At 35.6% G+C, this 9,328-nt stretch overlaps 2 protein-coding genes across 2 annotated transcripts; both read left to right on the forward strand.

Moving 5' to 3' along the window:
• Positions 1–97: 97 nt before the first annotated feature.
• LOC116134339 lies at positions 98–3,921 on the forward strand (the record flags this gene model as incomplete). Its single annotated transcript, XM_031420023.1, has 9 exons — positions 98–287; positions 436–565; positions 754–1,012; positions 1,263–1,367; positions 1,538–1,666; positions 2,220–2,269; positions 2,378–2,475; positions 2,674–2,958; positions 3,189–3,921. Coding segments are annotated over 9 exons (1,747 nt in total), but the record flags the coding sequence as incomplete, so codon positions are not given.
• A 3,555-nt stretch (positions 3,922–7,476) lies between these two features.
• Positions 7,477–8,864, forward strand: LOC116134347 (ethylene-responsive transcription factor TINY-like). Its single transcript, XM_031420031.1, has one exon. It carries the CDS (start codon positions 7,566–7,568, stop codon positions 8,349–8,351), a length of 786 nt encoding a protein of 261 aa, XP_031275891.1. The 5' UTR covers positions 7,477–7,565; the 3' UTR covers positions 8,352–8,864.
• The last annotated feature ends 464 nt before the right edge of the window (positions 8,865–9,328 follow it).

Raw genomic sequence — 9,328 nt, forward strand, 5'->3', positions numbered from 1 at the left:
CCTAAATGCTAGACTTCGAGGGCTAGCTCCTCTCAATTTTCCCTTCTATTATCTTTTTTTCTCACATCTGCTCTCTTCTCCCTTTTTTATTCTCCAGCTCTGTCTCTATAACAGAATCCCTCACTTACCCATTCCTCTATTGCCATCTGTCGCTGTCTAAACCCAAGGAAACTTCCTGCCAACTTCCCTTCAATCCACTACCTTATTGCCTTGTTCTCCTGCCATATACCAGCACTATTGAGGTCTCATCATTTTCCAATAATCTGGATCTTAATGAAGTAGCTAGTGTATGTGGATGATTCATCTTGTGAAATACTATTCAACTGATTTTTTTATTTTACCTTGGTGACCCAACGTTATTATAATCCAAGTCATGGTCATTCTAGTTTGGTTTGAAAGCTCGGTTTCCCTGTCTAACATAGATTCTCTTATCAGGCCTGCTATGACGTTGTGAAGAACACGAGTCTTTTCTATTATCTTGGGTTCTGCTCATCGGTGGATGATCTTTTTTCCCATCTCTTGACGTTCACTGCTTATATAAGTCGTCGATTCATTCATTTCATTGGTGAGTTTTTCACTTTGGTTTCATGTATCTGGGCTGTTGTGTTTTGAGTCTCTGTTGTAACATCATCATTACCTTTAACATGTATGATGTTATATCTGTCTAACCAACTGTTTTGGTTTGGTGATGTTCCTTCGTTACTCATATCATAAATTGTAAAGGATGTGTTTCATTGCTATGTTGTACTACAGAGGATCTTGCACTCCGAGATATCTATAGATACTCAGAAGATTTGGTTGTCATTTCATCTGGACAACATCCAAGAGCTTCAAGACAAAGCATTTGTAAATCTGCTCTGGAAGAATGTTCTTCGTCATCTAATTCTTACATTGCTGATACAGTGCGTGGAAGAAGAGCCTTGGACCTCAAGAAAGGATTGTTTGTAAATAAAAGATTCGAAGTTATAGAAACCAATTACAGATATCAGGGCATCCCTTTCATTTTTCACTGGTAAACAGTTCGTTTTCTTCCATTAATTCACCAAAAGTTTGAATATGAATTATTTGTGACATGTGCATGTGCATGTTTGTGTATATTCTTTGTTTTTGCAAGTGTTGAATATGATGTGTGATGCATGATCTGGTGGTTAAATAAGGGAATTGCATGTCTTCTACCTTGAGTTATTTCCTCACTCATGCCTCTATCTTTGAAATTTTTCATTCTCTGTTGCGGGTCATGCAATTGTTTCTTCTGCTTGTAGGTTGATGCTTCCATTGTTTGGTTTACAACTTGCCTGGAGATTGACACTGGGTTGCTGGAGATGTTCTTTCTATTACGTCAAATGTGCTCAAGTTCAAGTTCGTAGGTAAAAGTAGTTTTAACTTTCCCTGAATGGTGACTTGCAATTCTCTTCTCACATTTGAAGTGTTAAACCTGTTTTTATGCAGTGAAAATCATAATTACATGGCTTTTACATAACTCTATTGCTTGATATTCGTTCTCACATAGTATGAATAATCACTTTGCCATCTTTAGCATTATTTCTCGGGTGCGTACTACTTTGCGTGGTTCTTCTGATGATATTGGATGGTTGCAAAACACTCCGGGACTACCTCCTGTGGAAGATGGAACAGCGAGATTTTTGGAACTCCTCGACTCCATAAGGTATGAACTAATTTAACTTTGATTTTATTTTCCTTAATTGAGCAGGATTTTTTTTTAATTGTTTTGTTAATACCATCTTAAAAAAATTCATAATGTTAAGAGAAATCTCGAATTTCTCTCTGAAAAATTTTGTCCCAAATTTGCAATACTAGGCATGGGTACCACTGAAAATTATTTCTTCATGCATCTGACTAGGAAACTTGTAAGGGAGAGTTACAAATTTGCAATACTATGCATGTATGTGGTTCCTTTACATGTATTTATGGTTTGTTTTTCCCCTTTGGGAAACAAAAAATATTTATATTAAGAGAAACTCAATATTTAAACTTTTCTGAGAAGCTTGTATCTTAGCTATTAAAAAATAAAATCAAATACTTAAAATCTTCTAAAAGATGTCTATATTGTTTAAAATCCAAAAGTTTTTGCTAACAACTTTATTTATAAAAGCTATACTATAAATGCTCAACTAGGAAGCGTTGTATCAAACAGAGTCTAAACTTAAATCACATTTTTCTGAAGATCTGATCGCTTGTGCGTCATGTTGTGCTTTTAGGAATGGAGAGCACACACTACCAAACTCATTTGTTTATCTACTAATTCCAGGTATGATAATGTTTCTATAACCCGATTTTTGAGATTACTTTGATTTACCCATTTGACATTTGAGATTGTCTATACCCTGTATGATCTGAAATAGTTAATATTTGTCAGGCCTTTTTAGCAACCATGGTCCTTTATATTTTGTGGCCACTAAGCGATTCTTTTCAAAGAAAGGTCTAGCTTGCCATATTGCTAAAATCCACAGTGAGGTAATTAATCTGATAATTTCTAGAACTAGATTTAGCAGTGCAAAGTGAAACTTCCATTTGCTTGATAGTAACAGTTTGCAGTTTGCCCATGTGATTAATTCTTTCCTGTTTATTTTTAATTTTATGCTTAATTACCTTTTTTGGTTTCTTGTCACCTTCAAGTATAATGATACGTTTTCTAGCTTTTCATGTATAAAGGCATCAGTTGAGCACAATGCTTGGGAACTGAAGCAATACATCGAGGAACTTTACTGGGGATCTGGCAAGCGTGTGATGCTGCTTGGGCACAGTAAGGGTGGGGTTGATGCTGCTGCTGCTTTGTCAATTTACTGGTCTGACCTCAGAAATAAAGTTGCAGGACTGGCACTTGTACAGAGCCCGTATGGTGGCACCCCTGTAGCTTCCGATATACTGCGTGAAGGCCAAATTGCCGATAAAGAAACCCGGAGGATCATGGAGCTTATAATATGCACGATAATTAAGGTTGTCCACTTTCTTGACTAAAACTTACTGCCTTGAAGATTCTGTGCCAGTGTGCATGGTGTGTTGTGTGTGGATTCATCCTGTATGTTGTAATTATGTCATCTTATATACATCTTGTAAACCATAGTTTGTGCACTTGAAAAACATTTCAAGTTGTCTCAAGCCGGATTTTCTTATGATGTGTAACTTTCCTGAATGTGATAATCATTTTGTGGATAATATTCTTGTAGGGAGATATACGAGCTTTAGAAGATCTCACATATGAAAAACGGAAGGAGTTCATCATGAATCACAAACTCCCAGACGAAATCCCTCTGATCTCCTTCCACTCGGAAGCAAGCATAGGTCCTGGTGTCCTTGCCACGATGACCCACATAGCTCATGCAGAACTTCCATGGCTTCCCCTGCCAAACTTTGGGTCTGAGGAATCAGATAATTTAGTGCAAGCAGGACGGCAGGTGCCTGTTGTAATTCCTATTTCTGCCGCCATGGCTATGTGTGCACTCCATCTGCAGCTGAGATATGGGGAGCAGAGTGATGGATTAGTAACGTGCCGTGATGCAGAAGTTCCAGGTTCTGTGGTAGTGAGACCAAACCGAAAGCTCGACCATGCTCTGATGGTTTACTCTTCATGGAACAAGAATCCTAGTGAGCCTGATGCCTGTGAAATGTGTGAGGCACTTCTGACTATGCTGGTGGAGCTTGGAAAGATGAAGCAAGGACAAATTTAGTTTGGATTCTTATATGCTTTGCTTCTCTAATTTTATATCTTTTAAACCTTTAAATCCATTTAATTGCAGAAATGATGCTAAACTAAATGCTTGCTCAATATTCCTTTCAACTTATATATAAATATAATTGATCCCCACAGGACATCATATGCAGTTTCCTGAACGGCTGCACTGCATGGGCTTTAAAGGCTTGTCTTTTAATAGTGTTAATGGCCTTAACTTTCAATATAAAACCCATTTTCCAGCTTTTAATAACATATGTGAAGTTTATTGGTGGTGTCAAGCATGTTTTGCACTCTGCTTATTTTGACTTGTCGAATATAATAGAGTAGAAAATTGTGAATTAGTTTTTAGAGCAGAAGTTATATTTGGTGATGCGGATGTGGGTCCCTTTGCACATTAATTTGGGTGTCCTAGCCTCCTAGGTGGTTTGATGGTAAAAAAGTAAAATGAGGTTTTTTGATTTTATAAATTCGAGTCTTCTAGGTATTAAAAAAAAAAAAAATTTGGGTGTCCTGAAAAAACAATAGAATATGTAATGTGGGACGTGGAGTTATATTACTTTATGGAGCCCAATAAAATATTTCCAATTCCAGTCCGTTAAAATAAATAAAAGTAGACCGTATGTGTCATCAGCCCATTAACTGTTAAAATAGCCAAAACTACCAAAAATAAAAGCCATCAAACTCAAAATCACCATTTGAAACAGTTTGAAGCTTAGAAAAGGAATATAACAATTATAGCCAACTACTAATATGTTTCTGAACACAGTCACAGTGGTCCTTGTTTCGTTTATAAATAAATTTTATATAAAGTGACAGATTCTGGTTTAGGTGATATCTATAAACAGCTTAGTTATTATCATTAAGTTTACGGGAATTCTAGGTCTACGATGTTAATTTCAAATTAGAAGGATTCTGTGTTTGTTTTATGTACGTCATAATCAATTTCAAATATTCCTAATTACTGGATATAGTATAGAAAAATGATATCCTTATAAAGACTTATACAAAGAGGGTTATAAAGTGACATCATTAAGAAGAAAAAACAAAGAAAAAACGGAAAAAGAGAAAGAGAGAGAGAGAACAATTATGAAAATCAAGGGTGAAGATTGTTTTTGTATGTCCCATTTGTATGTGTCTTTGTAAAACTAGCATTGCTCTATAATATAAAGGCTTCAATAAATGCGATGAGATGAGTTTTAAATAGGGATGGGCACAGGCCGGGGCAGGGTGGGGTGGGGCGGGGGCCGGGGCGAGGACCCTTGTCTCTGACCCTGGCCCGAAAGCCCTAAGGGATTCTTTGATCCCAACTTGTACCCATTCGAGGAATTCGGGGAATCCCCGAATAAAGCCCATTCCCTGTTTGGGGGTTTTGTGTCCTTATTACCATTTTCTCCAAATTATAATATACCATCAAAAAAGAAATTAAATCTATAATAATTTATTGATTTATTATAATCAATCAAAACACCAAATAATATATTACACATATATTATGTATTAACATATGATTACAGATAATAGCATATATATATATATATTTAATCTAGTTTTATTTATTACTTATTTGTATATGGTTTTATAAAATACTTACACAATTATAATTTGTTATTGTATAATATATGATTGACTTTTAATTATTAAAATTAATATAGGTATATATAATATATATAATTGACTTTTTGATATATATATATCGGCCGGGGATTTCGGGGTGGGCCGGGGTAAGACCTATCCCGACCCCATCACCCCAACTCATCCCCAAATTTTGGGATTAATTTTGGGCCCGTTCCCGACCCAAATCCCGAATAATTCGAGAAAACTCTGCCATGTTCGGGCGATCGAGTCCCTACGGGACCGGGTTTTATACCCATCCCTAGTTTAAAAATTAAATATGTCAATCCCCATAACAAAGAACTAAGAAATAACATATAGAAATCAGATCCATCCCATTAATTTTTTCCCCCAGTACGTACCCATGATTCAAATTAATAATTAGGGTGTTGATGGACCCAGATTGCTGCATACAATATTTTAAGTTTTAACAATCTTTTTATAAGAGAAAGGGGGTTTTATAATTATTATTCTTGCCTGAATGGGTATAAATCTTTTTGACAGTTAAATGAGAATGTAGATTTTAAATTAAGGTGGTGGTTGTAATTCATTAAGGAATGTCCAATAATGGTTGAGTTTCTTAATTTTGAGAGATGATAACTCTCTGGTTACGTGAACCAAGACCAAACCTACTACTCTTTCAATTATGTAGTGCCCATTCACAGGGGAGGGGAGGACCGGCGGTGACCCCAACTATTATTTATGGGGAGAACGACATTTTCGCACACAAGGTTTGATGAAATAACACTTTTCACCCGTCAAGTTTTAAAATATCACTTTCCCATCCTTCATCAGATTCTGTTAGTGTTTTCTGTTAATATTTGACTGAAAATGAGAAAATAACCTTAAATAGTTTATTATAAATTAAAGTTTAATTAAGTCAAAGTTTTTACTCGATTATTTATTAGTTCAAGTATAAAGATATATTATTTATTTAATTAATTAATTAGGATTATTGATTTTCTATTTTAATTAGGAAAAATAAAAAACATTATATTATGAAAAATATTATAAATTTAGTAGATTATTGAATAATAGTGATGTGATATTGATAACATTATAAATAAATAAATATTAAGATCATTTAACTTTAAACAATTTTATCGCATTACTCCTAACTTTTTATGTGCGATTAACTACTTTTTTTTTTTTGACTTTTTAACTAATTAAAAATAATAAAAAATAAAGTCAAAATTTTAAAGACACTTTTATCTTTTCAGTAAAATATTAATGAAAAATATAACATAAGTTAATGAACGATAAAAAAGTGTCATTTCGTCAAACGGTGGAAAAATTATTTATATATTCTTTCAAAAAATATATATAAATAATGTTATCCGGTGATTGGACATATGATCAAAATCGTATTTAGGTGTATTTGTAGATGGGTCCAAATGAATCAAGGCCTTACCCCATCTAAAGTATGGCGTATCCCATTTTTAACAGCACTTCTAACAACCTTTGCTATATTTAAATTACAAACACAAATATTTTTGGTTAAACTATACTCTAGTTTGAATGTGATCTTATTAGAACATTTGTTACATCAATCAAACTTTGTTAATATTATTTTTTGGTTAAACTAAACTCTAATTTAAATATTATCTTAATGGAACATTTATTTATATAAAATTATAGTTAATTAATATATACATTCGCCATTAAAAGAGAAAAAATTGAGAAAAACAGTGGCAAGGAATGCAGTAGAGTAAATAAGTGAATTCAGTTAGGGTTGGTGAGAATAAGCAAAGAAGAGTAGTGTTATGTAAAAGATGGAAGCAGTAGCAGAGAAGATATGGTCGAAATAAATAGAAACTATATTTAACAATAAGCGAAGTGAAAGCCCCTATGGCTATTCTACTGTAGTTGATGAACTTGAGCAAGACGGCTGTGCCAGCTATGTCCTCCACTCTCTTATCCTAGGGCCACTGCTTCAGTTAATGTTAATTACACTGTATTTATACGCATAAAATACGAAACCGGGTGTTAAACGAGTTAAAAACGACAGGTCGGCAGTGTTCTTTGCTTTGAATTAAACAACCACGTTTCGTTTTTTCCTCTCATTCTCTCTAATAAAAACCCTCCCTTCCTCTTTCATTGCTTCTTATTCTCTGCAAAAAAACTCACTCCCTTCTTCTCTCAGTCTCATACTCCTCTACTGTTGCATGCTCTGCTTATATTTCTTTTAACTCATTACATTTTACTTACTTCACTTCCCAATCCACAATATTATCAACTCATTCGGACTTCTCTTTACAAAATGACTGACTGGCCAAACTTGGAGCACGACTCGTGCATCACTAACTCTTCTTCTTCTTCATCTTCATCATCATCGTCCTCCTCGTCTTCTGGATTCTCTCAACCAAACCCACATACTAAGAAACCCGACCCGATATCAGGCCCGAAAACTACTACCAAACAGAACAAACGACCGAGGGACACTAATAGTAAGCATCCAGTGTTCAGAGGGGTCCGAATGCGGACATGGGGCAAATGGGTATCCGAGATCCGAGAACCCAGAAAGAAGAACCGGATCTGGCTTGGTACTTTCTCCACTCCTGAAATGGCGGCACGTGCGCATGACGTGGCAGCATTGAGCATCAAAGGCACCTCCGCCATTCTCAACTTCCCCGAACTTGCCGGGTCCCTGCCCCGACCCGCCTCCAACTCTCCCCGCGACGTCCAAGCCGCTGCCGCCAAGGCAGCTTCAATGGAAGTGTTCAATACTCAGCAACAACAGTCGTCAATGTCACCGTCAACAACAACAACGTCAACGTCAACGTCAACGTCATCATCGTCAGTACTGGAAGCAAGTGACGTGTCCACCCCGGAAGAGCTGAGTGAGATAGTGGAGTTACCGAGTCTAGGAACGAGTTACGAGTCGAGTGAATGTGGGAACGAGTTGGTTTTTGTTGACTCGTGGTACGATTACCATTATTATTACGAAGAAGGTTATTGTGGAGGAGAGTATTTTAATGATCAGATGTTATCAATGCAAGATAGTGTGATTACAACTGGGTTTGAAGCTTTATTGTGGGAACATTAAATATTAATGTGCAGATTTCGGTGTGTTCACTTTACCTCACTGTTAATTTTGGATCAGGAGTTTTCTTTTTTCCTTTTTTTTTTTTTTTTTTTTGGTGTTTGGTTTCCGTTTGATGTAAGCCCTTTTACAATCTTTTTTTTTTCTTAAAAGATTTCAAAGGGCAAAAGGTTATCTTTTCTTAAGTTACTAGTTACTGGGTCTGCAGTTGCGGATTAGTGTGGTTTCTTTGGTTAGTGTATACGTAACAGCTATTAATTGAAATAAGATAAATGCAATATGCGACTGTCTTCTTCCACTTTGGCGTTACTTGATTCCCCTTGAAGATCAATGTTCAATAGTCAAATTCTGAATGCGTTAAAGACATTGGATTACCAGAATATATAAGAGCCTGGAGATGAGATGATAGTGTTGTTATACAGGGGTGAGATATTAATTACGGTTAGACTTTAGGTGGAAGTTAATTGTTTGGGTATTTATTTCCTGTCAAATGAAAGTGTAATACAGTAGTTGTTGCTTTTCAACTACTGTATGAAATACGCATGCAATAGCTCTCCCCTCGTGTCCTACATGCGTATTTGTTTATGTATATTTTCTACATTTTATATAATTACTACCAATCTTCCAAGGGTTGTTGGGTCTTCTTCCATTTCTCTGACTTCCCATCTCAAAGTTGAGTTGGCAAAGGATCGAGATTCAGACCACCAAAATAATATCCATTTATACGCAGCTCAACTACCTTAATTTTTGGCATTTTCATCGCCCTAAATTATTTGATCCATCTTGAACCAAACCCAAAAAAAAAAAAGGTAAGCAGAAATTCATAAACCCCACTTATTTGATCGTCCCATGTATCACCCACAGCCACAAAAATCGGTAGTTTGCTACCCTACGTGCTCAAAATCAACCATACAAAGTTTGAAGCTTTTGTGCTTTAATAACTTGGAAGTCGTAAAACTCCAAAATTAGTGACAAAAATA

Source organism: Pistacia vera, unplaced genomic scaffold, assembly GCF_008641045.1.
Source record: "Pistacia vera cultivar Batoury unplaced genomic scaffold, PisVer_v2 Contig1080, whole genome shotgun sequence".
Lineage (NCBI taxonomy): Eukaryota > Viridiplantae > Streptophyta > Magnoliopsida > Sapindales > Anacardiaceae > Pistacia > Pistacia vera.

What these genes read in the sequence shown, in the direction of transcription:
- LOC116134347 (XM_031420031.1), top strand. Translation starts at nt 7,566, where the DNA reads ATGACTGACTGGCCAAACTTGGAGCACGACTCGTGCATCACTAACTCT.